Genomic DNA, 21,264 nt, shown 5'->3' with positions numbered 1-21,264 from the left:
TCTCTATTAGAAGCAAACCAGGAATGAATTTCGATTTCCCAAATATAAAGCGAAAGGAAGCTGACTCTTTCCCCAAGGCAAACTATTTCCCCCCCAATTAATGCAGACTTACGTGGACACTTTTTTACACATGTTGCTCCAAAGCTGTATTTTCCATCTGGATTCTCTTCTAACTGATAAGTGAAAGGATTATACACAAGTAAAGCTGGGCAAGACTCTTTGCAAGTTGCGTCATCCCGAAACCTGCGACAAGCCTGTTAATAAAGAAAGAAACAATGCCAAGGCTGCAAAGAACAATCTATGTTTTAATACAATAAGAAGTAGCAGTTACAGATCTTAGCCAATTAAGGAAGTATGTTTTGGAAAGCATGTACTACTCTGGCAGAATAGCACATTCAATACTGTCTAACAACTTCATAACATCTTACAGTTCATCACCTACTTGCTACAGAAGGCTGGACTTCCTGATGACTATTTTGACTTTGGGTGCAGCACTTCTAATAATGTTGTTGTGTTATATTTAAACCAGTCTCAAGGGTTCTTCAGCCAACAGCTTCTTCTCTTTCTTCCTCCATCTATTTTACCCTGAAGTATTAGTTGTAAAAATCTATACTATTAGTTTCTTATTACACAACTAAAACATCCTATCTTTCTACATTTAATTGCTTTTATGATTTCTTGGTCTTCATTTATTTATCCTAGAATTTCTCTGCTGGTAATCCTTTCACAACCCAGGAAATTTTTAGTATCCTACAATAAATCCACATTTCAAATACATCCACTTTAAAAAATAATATACTGTATTAAAGTCTACAATTCTATGCTAGTCTATATAAGTGAGAATATGTATAACAGTATAATGCACACTCTCACAGCCGATTTCAAGCTTCTGTTGCATATTGCATTCTTTACCTTGGTCTATTCCTTTCTTGCATGGTGATGACTCTACAGTTCTCTTGACTGCTTTTCAAGGTACTTGTATTTGTCAACATGTTCCACACCTTCATTTGGGGTCTTTATGTTTATTTGATTGCTTCTTTTTTATGAATTATCATGAACTTGGTATTCTAACAACAATTTCTGGATTTTGCTCACTGATTTATTCACAAATAATGTATTGTCAGCTAGTAGTGTTGTATTGTTCACAAAACAGATGCTATTGATAACTTCTCCATTTATAATAATACTGTCATTTGAATCATTGGCTGAAATCCTGCTGCACATCTCTTCATGCACAGCAGCAAACTGCTGCAGATTAAAGGCTTTTGGGGCAATTTTGGGGTATTCAGGTATGCATGATTTTGTTGCATTGTGCATTTGTCATGTGCCTCCCAAAATTGCCCTGACATCATCCTTCCTGTGTACACAGAGCTGTGCAACAGGATTTCAGCCATTAAAGACTTCTCTAAAGATGTTTTCAAACTGCAGATTGCAAAGCAAAACCACAAATACACATTTTTCTGTGGTTACTGCAAGCTTTAGCATTTTCCTTTGTGGGTAAGATAACAAAAGCAAGTCTCAGCCAAATTTTGGGAATTCTTGTTCTATAAATTTAATGGAATGGTTTACTAAAGTTGTCTTCTTCTACCACTTTAAATAATTGTGAAATCATCATTGAATGCAGAAGCACTGGATGTTTTTGCTAGTGACACTATAATTCAAATTTCTGTACTTTCAGTCGCTATTAACATCTCGTTGGACAGCTCTTTGAGTTGAAATACCAAGGGTTGGAATTTTGATTCTCCACTGGGCCTCACAGGAGAAGAGCCAGTATATATAGCTTTAGGAAATTAAACTACTTCTGAGCCCTTTACTCCGAAGGAACCCTGGAAGTCAGAATCAACTTGATAGCAGATAATTATCAATTATCAATATATGGTACAGTGGTGCCTCGCATAGCGACGTTAATCTGTGCAGCAAAAATCGCTGCTAAGCAATTCCGTTGCTATGCGATTTTAAAAAGCCCACAGAACCACATTAAAACCTGTTTAATGCGTTCCTATGGGCAAAAAACTGACCTTAAAGCGAAGATCCTCCATACGGCGGCCATTTTCACTGCCTCTAAAGCAAGGAATCGACGCGAAAACACAGTGGGCGGCCATTTTGGAACTGCTGACCAGCTGTTACAAAATCATCTCTTTGCGATGATCGGTAAGCGAAACAGGGAACCGATCATAGCAAAGCAAAAAAAAAAAACCCATAGAAAACATCGCAATCCGATCGCTTTTGTGATTGCAAAAAGTTAATCGCTATGCGGTTTCGGCACTAAACGGAGCACCTGTTAAGTGAGGCACCACTGTATAATAAACTGTGTTGATATGTTATCTTCAATCATCTTTTTAATATACTAATTACACACCCTGATATTATACTTGTGTTGAGTATCCATCAGCTGTAATTTTCAGTATACTTGTTGCATCCTTGATCTTATGCACATTATAAGAGACTCAGATCTTCGTTAGGTGTCCTTTTCTTTAAGTTGTTTCAAACACTTTTTTTGGCTCCTACAATTTTGTTTCAGATGTTCTTGAGTAATTCTTTGACATGGCCTTTTTTCATTTTCATTTCTTTTTTATTACTTCTGGCATTAATTCTGTCAAACCATTTTTCCCTATTTACATTTCTGCTTCCAAGGTTGTTATTGCTCACATCTACTAATACTGCTGTCCCTTTATCACAACTAGTTTTACCAAGTGAATTGTATTTATTATCTTACTGATGCCTGAATGAATCTGCTTCTCAACAATACTACAGTGGGATCATTTAGCTATTTATTTTTTTTAGTTTTATTGTTTGTATTTTTTTAATTTCTTTAATCTAAGGAAAAATACAGCAAAAGGCAAAGTTATGATCTTAATTTATGTCAGCTCTGGAGTAAAGTTTCACTAATTCAACATTTTAATACTTCTTTTTCAGTATAATATAATCTACAGGTACCTTATAATAATGTTGGTGCCATCTTATGGGGACTTCCATGTACTGTATGGCATGTCCCTATAAACAATTTAAATGTGCTGTTTGTGATTAACAGTCCCCGTTATGACAAATTTAGATTATGCTTCATGTGCAAACATGGTTGGAGGCATAGCATTCAGCTAGGGCAGGGGAACTGTGCAACCTGTGGCCTGCATGCCAGAAATGGAGACTCACACTCCTGGTATCTCCAAAGGGTATGATTCTTCCTTTAAAAGCTATTTCTCTCCTCTCTTGAAGGTAGGCCATCTGATAAACTCTGGTTTTGAAAACTGAGGAGGAGGAACAAGCAGTGTTATATGGAGGTCCCAAGTGGTGAAAAAAGGGGGTTGATACTGCCCCCAGACAGGTTATTGGTATTTTACAGGTGAAAAATGTTAATGCTGAGATGAGGTTTGATCCTAATCTTGCAATCCTTAGTTCATGTGCTTGAAGAATTTCAATTTCAATTACCAGTCCTTTATACCCATTAAAAAAATATTCAAAACAGGGTCTCCTTGCCAAGATCAATACTTCATTACATTTTCAGTCAGGAGGAAAAAAATGGCAGCTGTGTGTTTAGCTCCCCTATCCCTTTGTAATACTTAATGTAACTTATTAATGTCCTGACACATGTTTGTGTCTTCATACCTTTGCTACACAATAATTGGCTATTTTAAAGATCTCTTCAAAAATCACTGTAGTATCTCATTTGCTTGTTCTTTTAAGAAAAGTACATTGTTTCCCCGAAAATAAGATCTAACTTGAAAATAAGCCCTAGTATGATTTTTCAGGATGCTCGTCATATAAGCCCTACCCCCAAAATAAGCCCTACTTAAGTGAAACCCCACCCTCCAACCAGAAGATGACATGACTGTATTTGAATAAATGTAGATTGTTTTACATGAAAAAAATAAACATACCCTGAAAATAAGCCCTACTGCATTTTCTGGAGCAAAAATTAATAGAAGACCCTGTCTTATTTTTGGGAAAACATGGGTACTTTCAAGCTGCTAGCTATATCACTTCCATTGAACTAAGATTTGCTAGCAGAAATCAATCTGCTGGCATAACTGCTGTGCTGACTGAGATCAGTAGCAGAAGAGCAAAAGAAAAGTTGGAGAAAGAGACCTGAGTTATGCCAAATTTAAACAGTTAGGTTACCTACCTGTAACCATGGTTCTAGTGGACCCTTTGTGAATTCACAGAAATGGGTTTATTCTGTGCCTGCACAGGACATTCAGAAGATTCTAGAGCTTAGGAAAAAGAAACAATTTAGTTCCCCCCAGGGCACAAGCTCCGCCTCCTCAACCTTTCTTTCAGTTCCCTAAGTTCACCGTTACCAAGAGTAGGTACCGATAAAGGCAACATGACAGACAGAGGGGAGGAAGGGAGGGATGTGTGAATTCACAGAGGTCCACTAGAAGAACCATGGTTATAGGTAGGTAACCTAACTTTCTTTGTAGTGGCCTCTGTGAATGCACACAAATGGGTTAATAGCAAGCTTATTCACTGGATGGAGGGCCGTCATGGTAGTAAAGATGGCAGTATTGCCCTTCCAAATGCAGCATCACTCTTGGCTCTGACATTGAGGTGGTAGTGCTTCACGAATGTCAGAGGGTAAGACCAAGTAGCTGCTCTACAGATGTTCTGGAGCTGTATGCCCCGATGAAGAGCAGTCGATCTTGAGACTACTCTTGTAGAGTGTGCCTTCAAATGGTCCGGTATTGGCTTGCCCGCAAGTTGGTACGCCAACTGAATTGTCTGCACTATCCATCTCAACAACATCAGAGTGGAGGCATAAGCACCCTTGTTGGGGCCATAATAGCATAAGAATAGACGAGGAGAGTTTCTGAAGTGCCTTGTCCTATCCAGGTAGAAAGCGAGACCTCTCCTTACATCCAACGTGTGAAGGAGATGGAAATAATGTAACGAGTGTAATAGACTGGTTTAAATGAAAGTCCAACATCACCTTAGGTAGGAAGGAGATGTCCAGGTATAAGGTAACTTTATCAGGATGGATTTGTAAATATGGAGGGTCCGCTCTTAGAGTGGCCAGTTCGCTAGCTCTTCTCATGGAGGTGATTGTGACAAGAAAGGAGGTTTTGATGGAGAGTAGTTTCTTGTTACAGGTGGCCATGGGTTCGAATGGTGGATTGGTAAGTGCTTCCAAGACCACTTGAAGAGACCACTGTGGCACAATCCACTGTGTTGGGGGCCTGATATTTTGCAGGCCCTTGAGGAATCTTTTGACAGTGGGATGGGACAAAAGTTTGATAGACCGGGAGCTGGTCAGTTGGTGGGCTATCACAGCTGATACATATACTTTGATTGTAGAGTGTGCAAGACCCAGACGAAATAGGCCTAGAATAAAGGTAAGTATAGTTTTAAGGGAGGTTGGGACCGGTGTAAGTCCCTTGAATTGAGTGAATTTGATGAAGGATTTCCATTTGTTCTGATAGAGTCGGGAAGTGGACGGTTTCCGAGCACAATCTAGAACTGCCCGGAACTTGGGGATATCCTCCACACCATCAGCAGAGGGATTGGATGTCCAGATGGAGAATGGACCCATCGTTCTGGGAGAGGAAAGTTGGTATGGAAGGTAAGTGAAACATTTTCGTCGTTATCTCCTTGAGGTAGGCAAAGCATGGTTGCCGTGGCCACCATGGGGCAATAAGTCTGGCATCCGTGCGGTACTGAATTATTCTGATGACTGTCTTTAGGAGCATGGGTATTGGAAGAAACAGGTAAGTAAGTTCTCTGGACCAAGGTATCATAAATGCGTCCCCTAGGGATGCTGTGTTCATGCCAGCCCTCAAGTGTATCTGAGGCACTTGGTATTGTGATGGGATGCGTTGGTTGGCCCCATCTGAGGCATATGTCTTGAAAGACCGTCTCGCTTAAGGACCATTCATGCATGTGGGTGGGTAATCTGCTGAGGCGATTTGCAAGGTAGTTGTCGTCTGATGAGATGTGGATTGCTTGAGGGAAAATGTGATGAATGCGGCACCATTTCCAAAACTTTATGGTTAGATGAAGAAGGGGTAGGAGGCGAGTTCCTCCCTACCTGTTTACATAATGCATAGACGTCATGTTGTCCGTTACGAGCTGAATGGCTCTTCCCTCAATACGTGGGAGGAAGGCTTGAAAGGCCTTCATGATAGCCAGCATTTCCAGTTGATTTATGTGGAGCGTTTTGTCTCTCTTTGACCATAATCCATGTATCCTGAGTTTTTGACAATGAGCCCCCCATCCCGAGAGGCTGGCATCTGTTGTTATCGGTATCGAGAGGCAAAGTGGCTTAAATGGTCTGCCCACTGATAGATTGTGGACGGAAGTCCACCAGACTAGTTGGTCTGCAGGAATGGCAGAACCCTCAGCTTCTTCAATGGGCTGTCCGTCAAGGGGTTGAATTGAGATAGGAACCAGGATTGAAGCGTCCTCAACTTGAGTCTGGCATGGAGGACCACTGACGTCGTGGATGACATGAGACCAAGAAGGTGCTGTACATCATGGGCAGTTATGAGCTTGTGAGGCTGGAACCGTTGCACCGCCTTTTGGATCTTTAGGATTCTGTGGAGGGGTAGGAAAGCTTTTGCTTGCAGTGCGTCCAATTGCGCCCCGATGTAATCGACAAGTTGGGAAGGCTCCAGGTGGGACTTTTCCTGATTGATATTCAGGCCGAGTTTGTCCAATGTGTCGAGTGTGGTTTGGGTGGCTGTAATGGTGCCGTGGTAGGATTGGACCACCAGGAGGCAGTTGTTGATATATGGGAAGAGCTTCACCACCCCCCTTGATGCAGAGGTATGCCACCACGGGAGCCGTACATTTTGTAAATGTTCTGGGGGCTGTTGAAAGCCCGAAGGGGAGAGTGGCAAATTGGCATCCTCGAAGCTGAATCTGAGGAACTTCTGATGAGATGAATGGATTGATATATGAAAATAAGCATCTTTGAGCTTGATGGAAACAAACCAATTCCCCTGGAATAGAAGAGGGAGAATGGAGCCAAGCGTCAGCATGTGGACCTTTTTATAAAGTACATATTAATTAAGGTCTCTGAGGTCCATGATGGGTCGGATGCCCCCATCCTTTTTAGGGACTGCGAAGTATCTAGAGAATAATCCTTCATCCAAGTCAGAAGGTGGAACCCTGACTAGAGCCCCCTTTCTGAGGAGGGAAGACATTTCCTCCTTGCAAAGGTATCAAGAAAGGGGTGGGCCTGATGGAATTCGATGGAGGAATTTTTGAGAATTCTATCAAGTAGCTGTTTTGGATGATAGCCAGAACCCACCTGTCACTCGTAACCCTCCTCCACTCTGGGAGGAATGGAGAGAGTCTTGTGGGGCTATTGAAAAAATTAGAACGACCTATCCATACATAGGGACTTGCGAAAGGGTTGTCTGGAGCCTTGGAACTGTTGCGGCTTAAATTGCAGGGTGTTGGCTTGTGGCAGCTGATAAGCCCGCTCGGATGGCTGCTGCTTAGTGTACTGAAAGGGCTGATACTGGTACTGTTGTTGGTATGCAGGCCTCTTGTAAGAAGGCTTCTGGTACTTATACAGCTGGTAAGGTATTACGACTTGGCCGTCTTTCTCATCTTGTGGATGGTTTCCATGATATCATCCTTTTTGAATTAAACAGCTCCACGGTATCGAAGGGCAGGTCTTCAATCTTATTCTTAGTATCATCCATAATGTTAGCCGGCCTGAGCCAAGCATGCCACTTAACAGCTACCGAAACTACCATGGCTTTAGAAGCAGTGTTGGCAGCATGTTTCACTGTGACCCTCTTTTGCTTGGCAAGCGTATTGGCCTCTGTATAGACATTCAGAGTTTCAGCCTTTTATGGATCTGGTAGGGCTTGCAGAGTGGGGAGAACCTTTTCCAACAGTTGTTTCTGATAGGCACCCATCACTACCTGGTAGTTAGAAATTAGGATCATCAGCGCTGCTAGAAAGTAAAGAAAGTAAAGGGAGTCATAAAGGACCTGCTGCGGGACTTACCGTATTTTTCACACCATAAGACGCACTTTTTTCCCACAAAACAGGGGGGTGGAAAGTCTGTGCGTCTTATGGAGCGAAGAAAACAGATTAGATTTTCCTGTTTTCTTCTCCTAAAAAATTGATGCGTCTTATGGAAAGGTGCGTCTTATGGAGCGAAAAATACGGTATATTGAGTGGCCTCAACCACAATGGAGTTGGGGATCGGATGTTTGACTAGAAAGTCCACGTCCATCCCATGCATCTTATAATGGTGTTCGATTTTTCGTGACACTTGTAGAGGGCGGTTTATCCCACAACTCCTTAACGAGTCTCAGGAGTGCCGGGATGAGGCTCAGGCTGGGTGGAGGTGACTTGTCTTGGTCCATGTCATGGAAGACTAGATCCTTTTCATGCTGTGCTGATAACTGAGCATCGAATTTTAAAGTCCTTGCCATACGCAGTATACGTTGGGCGTAGGACGTGTAGTCATCCAAGGATGAAACAGGTTGACTGTCAGTGATATCCTCTGGGGGGTGTTGAGTGTCAGATGCCCCCAAGGAGGATGAGCTGTCCATATTGGAAGAAACAGAGTCCCTCAAAGGTGAGCAGTGGAAACCTTTCGCACGAACCTTGGGATGGTGTTTGATATCCGAATGTGTGGATGCCGAAAAAGGCTCAGTATCAGGGCCCTGGGAGCCAGAGCAGATCGTGGTCATATCCACTGAGGAATGACGTATGCTGTGCTTGAGGCATTTAGCTGGAACCATGAGGTCCAGTACCATAGTTATCTTTCATGATGGCTCTTTCTGGGGAGGTAGGGACATCCCCTCAGTGTTGAGCAAGGGCTTCCGGTGGAGGTGGCATTGAAGGGTACCAAGGTGGTGGTGGATAATTAAATCCCCTGTGTTCCTCTTGGTATGCGTAGCCATGGTACGGGTATGGCTGGTACCAATCATAATGATAGCCGTATTGCGGCGGCCCCTTGGGATGGTACTATTGGCCCTCATGGCCCCATGGTTGGTATGGAGAAGTATGCTTTCACTTCTCTGTTCTCTTTCTTGGAGTGCATACAGCAGACTCCTGCTCAGATTCAGCATCCGTATCTGCCCGCGCTGAGGATCAAGGGCTAAAATGGGCTAAGCCGGTCTGGACAGTGCATCAGCCTCACCATGGCCAGAACATGAAGAGAAACTGAGCAAGGCACAAGGTGTTTGAGCTGGAGGAATGACATGTTCCTCTCTATCAGAGAGCTGGAGATCGTCTCTTGAAGATTCCTCCAAATGCATTAGACCTGGAGGGAGCAGAGTAATAGCCGATGTAACAATAGTGTTTTGTTTCTTATCCTTGTCTTTATCTTTTTTGCAGACTTGGCTGGCTTTGCAGGAGCATTAGAAGAGGCTGGTTTGGCTTGTTTTTGAGAATTCTTAGACTTGGTAAGTAGAGAGGTCATGCTGGACAAAGATTGTGCAGCCGGGCTGGGGGCAGGCTTCGCAAACTCCAATCGTGGAGGGGGAGAAGGAACAAGCTGCCCTTTCACGGTGGGATTAAGGGTCTTTTCATAGAGAAAGGACCTTACACATTGTAGTCGACGCTTAATAGCTTGCTTAGAGAGGCTTCGACACGCGGAGCACGACTGGGGTTGATGGGATTTTCCAAGGCAAAACAAGCACAAATCGTGTCCATCTGTTAAAGAAATTTTTTGAGAACAAACGAAGGACTTTTTGAAACCCCGAGGGGCCATTAAAAACAAGGGAATTCAAGGGGGACAAGGAAAAAAATTGCGAAAAGGCAGTGAAAGAAATTAAGGGTTTTTCTGTCACTAGAAAAAACAACAATATTGAATAGAAATCAGAATAAGAATACAAAAAAGGCAATAGCACTTTCCTTAATCGCTCTGCTGTTCTTCACATCCTATCCTAATGGTGGAAAACAAGGAACTGAAAGGAAGGTTGAGGAGGTGGAGCTTGCGCCCTGGGGGGGGGGGAACTAAATTGTTTTTTTCCTAAGCTCTAGAATCTTCCAAACATCCTACGCAGAATAAACCCATTTGTATGCATTCACAGAGGTCAATACGAAGAACCTTCTCAGCCCAGACTTACACCCAAAATCTCAATACAAAGTCAGGCAGCGGCCAAGGAACTCATAAGTAATTTGGAACAAGTCTATCTTGGGGGAACAGGTTGAATTCAGCAGAACTTCAGTTGGTTTAGTGTCAGCTCAGCCAGCCTGCAGCCATCTTGGCTTGTTAAGACTGCAACCTTAATCAAGCTATAATTATCTGTAGTTGTTTAGTCATTAAGTCGTATCCGACTCTCCGTGACCCCATGGACCAGACCACGCCAGGCCTTCCTGTCTTCCACTGCCTCCCAGAGTTTCGTCAAATTCATGTTGGTTGCTTCAATGACACTGTCCAACCATCTCATCCTCTGTCGCCCCCTTCTCCTCTTGCCTACACACTTTCCCAACATCAGGGTCTATGGTTAGATATAGTTATCTAGGGGAAGGAATTCTATGACATGTCATATTTTTTTCCAGCAACCTATGTTTGAGCTCATGGCTGAGTGAGTTTGAACATGTTTATGAATAATCTGGTGAGAAAGGACAGATTACTCATAAACATGTTTGGACTAGTTTATGGGTTCAAATGTAGGCTTCAGAGAAAATGTGAAATGTAATAGAAATCTTCCCTCTAGAAGTCCCATTGATTTCAACAGGTCTACCCAAAGTATGATTCTAAGTCTGGATCCACGCCCACACATTGATTATCGAACAGTGAATCTTTTGGTTAACAGAAATGATTATGCAGGAAAATTATGTAAATGAGGAACAAAGTAGTTTAGCTTGGCTTTTAATGGTAATCAGAAGAACACTTTCTTTTTTTGAAAAAGGTAGTCAATAAATATTATATGCCAGTTCAAGGGATTTGCAAAAACATAAATCTTGTCTGGCTATCCCAAACAAGAATAAATTGAGCTGGCTAACAAGGAAAAATAGAAGAATAGATCTTGATGGATATTTGGCAATTTTAAAGTATTTATCTGATTTAACTGAAGATTAAATCTGTATCAAAATGTAGCATTTCTCTTCGAGGTTTTTTTTTTTTTGCAATAGATGCAGTGCAACAAGCCATTCAAAACCTATCCATTGCAGCTTAACTGCTTTTTTTTTAAAAAAATCAGCTGTATAGTTCTGAGAGAACGCTATGAATGTTTCTTTGGCCTTACCAAGCAGTCACTATCTCTAGGGCCAGTACATCCTGCTGCACACTGAGCATGGCAGCAATCACATGGCAATGTCCCTCTACACCGGCCTGAACACTGCGCTGCACAGTCAATCTTTGTTACTGAAAAGACAAAATAAATGAATAAGCAAGAAAACAAACAATCATTGTTACAACAAAGGATGCATATAGGAATGGCAGTGATGAAATAGGTCTTTCTCAGCATCTTGTAAGGTGAGTACATGTACAACATACCAATCATCAGCATTTTTTTAACAAAAGATGTTTTTGTTTTTGCAGAGCACTATTTGAACACAAGATTATCTAGTGAAATGTAGGTTTCAAAGAGATTTAGGTAGAAAACTAAGGTAAATAGGATGCACTGTGATAATATCTGTGATAATATCTCCAAATCTGCACAACCTATTTGCATATCACACAAATCAAACAACCTATTTGCATAGCACACATATTTTATAAATTGGATGCATTACTTGTTCACTGATTTTCTACTACTGTGTTTCAATATAGTTCCCTTAGTAATCACTGATCTGAGAAAGCCTGTATAGTGGAATGGTTAAAGGACTCGACTTAGAACTAAGAGATCCAAGTTCAAATCCTTGTTCAGTCACAAAGTATACTTGGTGCTCTTGGGCCTAGCAGTACCTCTCAGAAAAGATCCATCTTATAATGTTGTTTTTATGAAAAGTAGGGAGATGCTGCATATACATAAAGAAATATTTACATTTTGGTGCACATAGGAGCTTCTCTCATGAGATTTTTGTCAACAGTTTTTATGGATGGCAAACAATAGCCTCTATAAATCCACGAGAGGAATCACACACAAATGATACACTGTCATCTGATTTACAGGGAAATTTGCAGGGGGAAGTGAGAGCAAACATGGGGAAAACAAGATGTTATTTCCTTCACGAATATAGACTGAACACCTTACTGCAACTAGAAATATCCTAGCTTGCCCATCTTTCCCATATTCCACTTTTCATCATTACGTAAGTCTACCTATGTAACGCATACTCTCATCAGGCAAGGAAGATGCATAACATCAGCAGTTGCAAATGTTCCTTTTATGGGCTACAGCAGTGGTTCTTAACCTTGGTTACTCAGGTGTTTTTGAACTGCAACTCCCAGAAACCCCAGCCAGCACAGCTGGTGGTGAAGGCTTCTGGGAGTTGCAGTCCAAAAACACCTAGGTTAAGAACCACTGGGCTACAGCTCCCATAATCTAACAAGCAGCATCTATTCTAATGTTTTCTCTCCTTTTTATGTTCGTTTGGGCTGCATGTCGTGTTGCAGAACAGATTTCAACTGTCTGCCAATCAGCTAAGGTTAAGCCATATAGTTGTGACATGTACATGAGGATTTCTCACAAAACAGTTAGCCAAAATAGTGAGTATTTATTTTGCCTTCTACAAAGTCAAGAGACTTGCTGTTGTCTTTTTTTTTTTTAACGAAAGCTTGGAATCCCAGCAAGCTGATGGTCTAAACGGCGTGTCTAAATTCCAGTTTTGGCCACCTGAATATGGCAACCTAACTATAGTTTACTATAGGTAATAGATCTGAAAGCACAATTTGCTTCAAATCCCACCTAAATAGGAATGTTTTAACTGTGGCCAATGTAAGCGATGATGTACACTTAGGCATTTAATATGGGAAGACGGGGCTGCAAGAAAGGGATTTATAATCCACAACTGATTTCTTAACCTCAGTTAAGGGAGAGTCAAGTATTATACTTACCCCTACTGATTGGAACTGAAGTGCATCCATCCATCCATCCATCCATCCATCCATCCATCCATCCATCCATCCATCCATCCATCCATCCATCCATCCATCCATCCATCCATCCATCCATCCATCCATCCATCTCTTTTGTTGAGCTCAGTATTTCTATGGTTAGAAACCTATCATTCCTGATAAGATATATGTTTGGTCCACTAGTCAATATGATATAAGAGAACAGATTACCATATTCTGAAATACTATGCAGGGTTATTGTAATATTATTAATTGGCTGAAATCCTGTTGGGGGCATTAATGGTAAAGAGAACATCAGTCTGTGATGTTACAATTTAATTTAATTTAATTTAATTTAACATTCTATTCCTGTTCCCTTGAGGTTTTGAGGCTCCCTAGGAATTCCTTTTGGCTGGGGAAGCCTTTGGGAGTTTCTGTGGTCTGGGGAGCTTTTCTTAGTAGAATCTTGTCACCAGGATCGGGACGGCTGCCAGCGATCCAACAGCAATTTTCTGATATTAAAGCATCTTCAAGATCCCAAGACCTCCCCAAATCAAAATGGATTTAGCTTTCAGTTAAATTCAATTAAAGTGTAAAGTCACAGGATGATGCCATTGATACAATTTATGCTCACATAATTGTGACAACTGTATTTCATACATATATTTTTAAGGGAAATCAGTTTATATACTGTACTCACTTGTTTGGCAGTTCTCTAGGCCAGGAGCCCAGCAGTGCCCTCTTGTGCAATTGGGATGGCACACGGGGCCTAGAAAAGAATAAGAATAACAATAAGAGAAAAACTCATTTACAACGTGTTTCCATGAACATACCGTAAATTATTTCATGATGTTTTTAGGCTGAACATAAAGTAGATTATTGGATAAGCACTATTGGGTAAGTGTTTCAAATGTCTGAGTGGATCTAAAGGACAATATCATCACCAACATGCTGCAACCAAACACTGATATCACCGTATGCAATTCTGTTCTAGATCATTGTTAAATAACATAGAATAGGAGTTAAAATGTATATTCCTCCCCAAATTGTAAATAAATTCTTAAGAGTGTCTACAAGTATCAACCCAAAATATGAATGAAATCTGCTTTTTTCCTAATGAAAATATGCTAATTTTTTGCATGTTTTTTCTCCAAAGAAATACAAGAAGCCCATTTTAAATGTATTTCTAAAAACAGCTACAAAGAACACTAATTTCATTGCTGCTATTGTGCTATTTAAAATAACCTGTGTTCTTTCAGGCACAGTCAAAAATACAAGAAGACTGGATTCAGATACATATAATGGAGAATTGTAATTTTTTATTATTGTTTTGCCTTCTCCTATTATAAAAAACTGGCTGGATAGCTCAGTGGTTTGGGTATCTGGCTGCAGAGCCGGATGTCTATTTTGGGTTATTTGTTTATAACAGGAAAAGGTAACACATTAGATTAGAATATTAGTCTCATATGTGTGTGTGTGGATGTTTGGATACTATCCTCTTAAATGTATGTTTTGGCAAGCATGGTGAGCATGCACAGTGGCAAGGTTTGTGGCTCATATGCCCCCTAATCCTTTTAATAAGCAAAGAATGGAGACTGAGCCACATTGGGTTTCCCATGTCATTCTACCTTGGAAAACCATGGGTTGTTCTGTTAGCTATATATTACAGATAGTGCATGACGTGCTGAAAAGCTCTTGATTGTCAACGCCCTGTAGTTTGCAAACTAGTTTCATGACTAGTCTATCAGGAGATAACGCAGGCTTCCTTTGCAATCACTGTCACTCAGTCATGAAGATCTGTGGAAATCACAACTTTGGAACACTAACATAATTTCAGGTTCCACTAGAGCAGAGGTCTTCAACCTTTTTAGGTCCGCGGAGCATTTGGAGGGTGCAAGCTCCATGCGCAGATCAGTTGGGGGGTGGGCACCAACAGCAGTCCAAACTGCGCAATCCTGAGAGTCGAGAGATTGGTGTCTGTCAGCAGTCAGTTGCTGCTGCTTGCCATATTCAAGCTACCCACTGCAAGGAGGCAAAATGGATAGGGAACCAGAGGGATTACGGAGACAGGCACCCCATGGTCTGAGTAGTGGTGTGACTGTGGGGTGAGTGCCTTTAACCCTGCTCCCTGCCTGCTCAAGTGGAGGGTTGTGGCTGGACGCTTTGCTCCCCCTTCTCCATGTGTGGGTTGCTGAACCCGAGGAACGCGGAGAAGGCACAAGGTGGAAGAAAGCTGCAGTCTCTTTAAATCCGGGCTTGTTGGGAAGTCCCATCCCTCAGCCCCCCCTCCCCGCCTTGATGGCCGCTTTTCAATCCCTGCACGAACAAAAGGGCTTTCTCTGCAGTGAAGGAAGGGAAATGCCTGCCCACTGGAGGCAGAGGGGGCAGGCAAAGGGGGGAGGAGGACAAGACAAGCAGCCGCTGTTACACCTGCAGCAGGAGCGGCACCAGCGGCAGCAGTAGCCCCGGGCAGCACCGGAAAAGGGGCCACTAGTGACCTCCCTGTTGCAACCGGCCGGAAGCACAGGGTGATGGGGCAAGGTGAGCTCTGCGAAGCCCTGACAGCCCACCCGCTCTCCCTTGCAAGCCTGCATCCCCCCGGGTCTGGCCTGGGGTTCCTCCAATCAAAGGCTCTCTGGACACCTTTGGGGAAGATGCACCATGGGCTGCCTCTGCCTCAGGCTGCCCGCGACTCCAGGTTGTCACTGTTGTCCTGCCCCCCCTTGGCCCTGAGAGGCAGCCCTTGCAGTTGCTGGAGCAGGAGCGGCCCTGCCTTGACCCGGGAGTCCATTCGGGCGGCTGGTGTGAAGGTAGCGGAGCGACTCTAGATCCAGCAGTGCCAGGGGCCACGGGGTGGGAGCAGCATCTGCTGCTGTTCGCCGGGTGGGTCGGGTTGGAAAGAGCTGCTGCTTCCTTCATGCCAGCCGCTCAAATGGAACCCCCCCCCGGTCAAGGTGGGGCTTCTCCTGCTCCAGCAAACACAAGGGCTGCATCTCAGGGCCAAGGTAGGCACGAGCCCCCTCCCTGCCCGGGAGGCTGCGTTGGCAAGGGAAGCGGGGCTCCAGCGGCAGGGGAAGTTTCCCCTGTTGGAGAAGGAAGAGGCAAGGGCTGCTGGGCAGGGCTGCCATGAGCGACGGATCTGCTGCTGCAAGGGTGGAAGCAGGACTTCAACAGGAGGCCCCAGAGGGCAAGCTGCATTCGGGGGCATTGGCTGCAGGGAACACGCTCTCCTGGAACCACAGAAGTTCCACGGATGAGCAGCAGCACCCTGGCCCAGCCCACCTTTCCCACCCAGGAAGAGTTGGCTGGGCAAGAAGTAGCAGTACAGCGCATGTGCTCCTGCCTGCCTGTTCACCCTGGGTGGGGCGGCGCCAAGCCCAGTGGCCGGCTGTCAGCGCTTCCTCGGCGGGCTGCCCCATGACAGCTTCCCTGCAGGGAAGCAGCACTGCTCTCCTGCAAGGGGCACTGGGGGAACACTTGGGGTGGTGATCCATGTCCTCGGCCCACTTCCAGCAAGCCCACAGACTAACACCAGGCCACAGTCCCGGGGTTGACAATCTCTGCACTAGAGGACTTCCAGATCAATGTCGTGACCATATAGTCCCAGAGAGAAAGAGCTCTATTCCCTGAGACTTTTTTCCGGCATGCAAGGGGCTTAAGTCACCACGAAGAGGTGACAAGTGAGGGAGAGATACCGATAGATCACGAAGATAAAGACAATTGTCGTCATTTGATTTGGGAAACTCCTCAAACCAGCAGGAGAAAAACAAGCCATCTGCTTGCTTGCAGCTTGTTCAAGTCATCAGCCGATGGAGAAGCACTAAGTTTTGGATGTTTTACATTGTGTTATCAACCGGGTGAGACTATTTTTCTCCTTTTTTTACTAATTCTATCAACACTCCTGGCCAGAATAACACATTAAAAGAATAAAAGAAAAGAAAAGAAGAACTCTAAGCTGTCCCCAGCTGGAGAAAGGAAAGCAGCAGCAAAACAGCTTTAGAGCAAGGAATCCGTCCCAGAAAACAGCGGGCGGCCATTTTGTTTACCCAGTGGCCATTTTGAAACCGCCAATCAGCTGTTAAAAATCATCGATTTGCGATGCTCGGTTCCTGAAGCAAGGAACCGATCATCGCAAAGCGAAATTCCCCCATAGGGAACATCGCAAAGTGATTGTTTTTGCGATCGCAAAAAATGCATCGCAGAGCAATTTCATCACTAAACAGAGCGCTCGCTATGCAAGGCACCACTGTACTAAAAGCTTTTAATTTACCTTATACTCAAACAAGCATAAATCCTGGTCAAGAATAGATATGATCTGGCTATCTTCAGAATTAAAAACTGAAATACAGGAAGTAGAAATAGAAATCAATGTTTGGGCAGATAATAATCCAATGAAAATGCTGTGGAAAGGAGAGAGAAAAGAAAAGACAAGATGGACCTTAAACCAGGGAATATTGAAGGATAAAGAATTTGTGGAAAGAACTAAAAAAGAAATGGAATAAAATGGAAAATAAAAAAGAGGAAACATCCCTCCAAATGATTTGGGACACAGCTAAAGCATATGTCAGGGGATTAGTCATATCATATATAGCTAAAAGGAATAAAGAAAAAACCCAACAACTTACAAAACTGAAGGAAGAATGAAAAAAATGGAGTTAGATCTACAAAAAGAACCACAGAAGAACATCTTTAAAAACCAGATGGAGATAGTAAAACATAAATTAAACTTAATAGAATCAGAAGAATTCGCTCAACAAGTTAAAAGGGCTAAACAAAAATTCTTTGAGAATGCCAACAAACCTAGAAGATGGCTATCCTATAGATTGAAAAAAGAAAAACTAAATAGACTAATAAGGAAGCTACAAGATGAAAATGGAGACTTACAATATCAGAAAGAAGAATAAGAAAACACTAAAGAATATTATGCTATTCAGTATGATACCCCAGAATTTTCCCTTGAAAAAACAATACATCAAAAAAGCAAACCTCCCTAAAGTACCAGAAAACATTTAAAGTCTCCTAAATGAGAAAATAACAATGATGGAAGTAACAGAAGCTATTAACAAACTAGAGGTATATATCACCCTAATACCAAAAGAAGATATGGACTTTACACATCTAACAATTTTTAGACCAATATCATTATTGAATGTGGACTATAAAATCTTTGCAGTAATTATAGAAGAAAGATTGAAAAATTTTTAGTGGAATTCATCCATTCAGACCAAAATGGGTTTTTACCAAAAAGTACAACCTAAGGATAATCTTAGACATATTAAAATATTATGAGCTGCATACAGAGGAACAAATGGCATTAATCTTTCTGGATGCCCAAAAAGCATTTGATAATACGAATTGGCAATTTATGATATAGCAAATAAAATCGATGGACTTTGGTAAAAACTTCATCAATGTAATTGAGACAATCTAAAATGAACAAATAGCTAAAGTAATTGTAAATGGTGAATTGACCATTGGATAATATTAATATTAAAAAGGCACTAGACAGGTATGTCCGCTCTCTACATTGTTATTCATATCAACTTTGGAAGTATTAAATAGGAATGTGAGGAATGATCCAAAAATCAAAGGCACCAAAATAGAGGACGAGAGTTACAAATTACAAGCATTTGCAGATGACTTGGTGTTTATTTTGGAAGATCCGTTGGAAACAACATTGAGACTATTGGAGAAAACTGATGAATTCAGAGAAGTAGCAGGATTGAAGATAAACAAAGAAAAAATTAAAGTTATAGTGAAAAAAGTAACAGCCAAACCAAAAAAAAAAAAAATCAACTCTCAGAGACGTCAGACCTACAAATAGTTTAAAAAGTTAAATACCTTGGAATATATCTAACTGCCAGACGGATAACTATAAAAGAAGATAATTATATAAAACTACTTAACCTAATAAAAATGGACCTAGAAAAATGGAAAAAAATCTACAACTATCACTACTAGGAAGAATTGCAACAATCAAAATGAACATCTTGCCAAAACTACTCTTTCTGTTTCAAACAGTGCCAGTGAAAATAGAGAAGAAATACTCTGATGATCTAAACAAGGCGATATTAAAATTGATTTGGCAAGGAAAGAAAGCCAGAATCAAACTGAAAACGATCCACGAATCCAAGGGAAAAGGAGGCTTTGGTTTACCGGACTGGACCTTATATTACAAATCATCTGTCCTAATATGGCTGAAATAATGGATTTATTAGAGGGGCATGACTTACAGTTAGAGTGGCATGCCTTTTTATCAGAAAGCTAAAACCCATAGGTATTTCCAAAACCACTTGTAGCATAATGCCAAAAGGTGATGTCATTCCTGCCTGTCCATCACAGAAGCTCAAGGGGGAGGAGCCAAGGATAGGGCAGGAGGGGCAGAGTTAGACAGTTGGACAGTTAGAGACAGTTGGAGAGGTGGAATGGCAGTTAGGGTTTAGAAGTGAGCAGAAGAGGGTTAGAGATTTAAGCTGAGAGTGTTAGGAGAGGGAATTGAGATAAATGATATTGAACAAGCAACCTGATACAGTTCATACTTTATTTACCTTTATGATTTACTTGACAATAAAAGAATATTTGTTAATTAAACCTCTGATTCTTAAGTTCAATAACCCTTTGTGTTGGCAGCACACAAGTATAACATAATTGGTATTAGGAGAATATGTGGTGGCAGCGTGAAAGAACGTGATCCTTTGTGAGGACCAAATAAATAGGGGCAACAAAGGAAGATCGCCACACCACTATATTAGAAACTCCTTATATATAATATGGGAAAAATGAAAATGTACACAAAAATACCAGGATGGGTTTCACCTATAGAAGCATTTGTTCATCCCAATCTTGAAAGTATTTTGACTTATACAGATATCTTAGATATAGATAGGAGATTAAAACCAAAACAAGACTTTATAGACCAGGGATTAGACACATCGTGGTGTCCCATAATGCAAATACAATCTAGATATGAAAGGGATTTTTAAAATGTGTGATTTTTATAAAAAACAGACGTTTGACCAAATAATGTTAACATCAGATGATAAATTAATTAGGAAAATATATAAATTTATTTTAGCTTGGAAAATGGAGGACAATCAGGTCAAAGAAACGATGGTTCAATGAGCAAAAGTTTTTGGATATAATATATAATACATATATGGCTTGTTAAAATAATCAAAAAATGTAGATTTTAATCCAGAACTCTTTCTATTAGGTATAATGTCAGAAAGTGTTGATAAACAAAATCTATATTTAATATTGCATATTTTAACAGCTGTAAGGATTATATTTGCACAATACTGGAAAAATGAAGAAACACAAGAAATAATTAAAACTGCACTGAAATAGATAGACTGACACTGAAAATCAAAGGAAATGAAGATGCAGAATATTATCAAACATGGAATTTGTTTTATCAATGGTTAGAAACACGTTGCATAGATTAAGAGCTTAATATGTATTGTTGTTTTAACAAATGCTTATAAGCTGAACCCAGGTGATACGATGTTAAATAAGCATAGATGGATTTTATGAAAAATAATAATAAAAAGAAAATTTAAAAAATAATTTCAGGTTACACTGAAGTGTTTTCTATAACATATAGTTTCCCCTTAATTTGTTAAGTTCAAACAAAATTATGATCCCATCCAGATAACCGGAGAGATATTTCGTATGTAAGAAGTAGCAAGGGAGAAAAAGCAGAGTTGTGATAACAGGAAGAACCCTTAGAGGAAGTAAGTGCTGTAGAGATGGAGGAGTGAGGTAGTGAACAATCAGAGAGTAAGAAAGAAGAATTAAAGGTATGGTTAGGGAAAACTGGACAGTGCCTTAATGATAAGGACATGGAGTCTGCATTGGATATGTAAGGGCATGGGAAGCCATTGAACAGGGAAAATGCCATACAGCCTGAGCAATGGGAGTGGTGTTTTTTTCCATGTCATTTGGCCGAGAGACACTCTGGCCAATGACGGTGGCAAATGAGACCTAACAAGCATGTATTTGTTACATATGTTTGCCGAACAGCAGATGCTGGTTCTCTTTTAACTATACATTTTACAGTTTAAGAAATCATCCAATGGGCTGACAATATTTCAACAACACTGTTGAAACATCTTGAATATTTTATTTTTCTCTACTATACTTACAAGACTTATTGTCAGTCCTTGACAAATTTCTTTCCACAGGATCAAACAGCACAAAACCTTTGCCATTAGTTGTATCAACAATGTCGTCCCACAAAACATTGTCCATGTTGCAGAGATAAGGGTTTTTGCCAATATATACACCTCCATTTAGAATTTCTGCCAAAAGAAAGTAGTACAAGAACATCAAGCAATGAAATGGTTTGTCCTTTA

General features: G+C 41.3%; 1 protein-coding gene and 1 long non-coding RNA gene across 3 annotated transcripts in view; one reads left to right on the top strand and one right to left on the bottom strand.

Annotated features, from left to right (window-relative positions):
* The window catches only part of LOC140707986 (uncharacterized), a 479,255-nt gene that overhangs the window by 433,954 nt on the left and 24,037 nt on the right, over positions 1-21,264 (top strand). The window lies entirely within an intron of this gene.
* Positions 1-21,264, bottom strand: part of LOC144583049 (epidermal growth factor receptor-like) — a 75,161-nt gene that overhangs the window by 30,528 nt on the left and 23,369 nt on the right. For both annotated transcript variants that reach the window (XM_078377461.1, XM_078377462.1), the window contains exons 4-7: positions 21,055-21,210; positions 13,611-13,679; positions 11,157-11,275; positions 113-254 (exon numbers count right to left, since the gene is read on the bottom strand). In XM_078377461.1, coding sequence (XP_078233587.1) covers positions 113-254; positions 11,157-11,275; positions 13,611-13,679; positions 21,055-21,210 — 486 coding nt within the window. The remainder of the gene's footprint in view (positions 1-112; positions 255-11,156; positions 11,276-13,610; positions 13,680-21,054; positions 21,211-21,264) is intronic.

Source organism: Pogona vitticeps, chromosome 6 (assembly GCF_051106095.1).
Source record: "Pogona vitticeps strain Pit_001003342236 chromosome 6, PviZW2.1, whole genome shotgun sequence".
In the NCBI taxonomy this organism is placed as follows: domain Eukaryota; kingdom Metazoa; phylum Chordata; class Lepidosauria; order Squamata; family Agamidae; genus Pogona; species Pogona vitticeps.
This window is presented reverse-complemented; position numbering and strand designations above follow the sequence as displayed.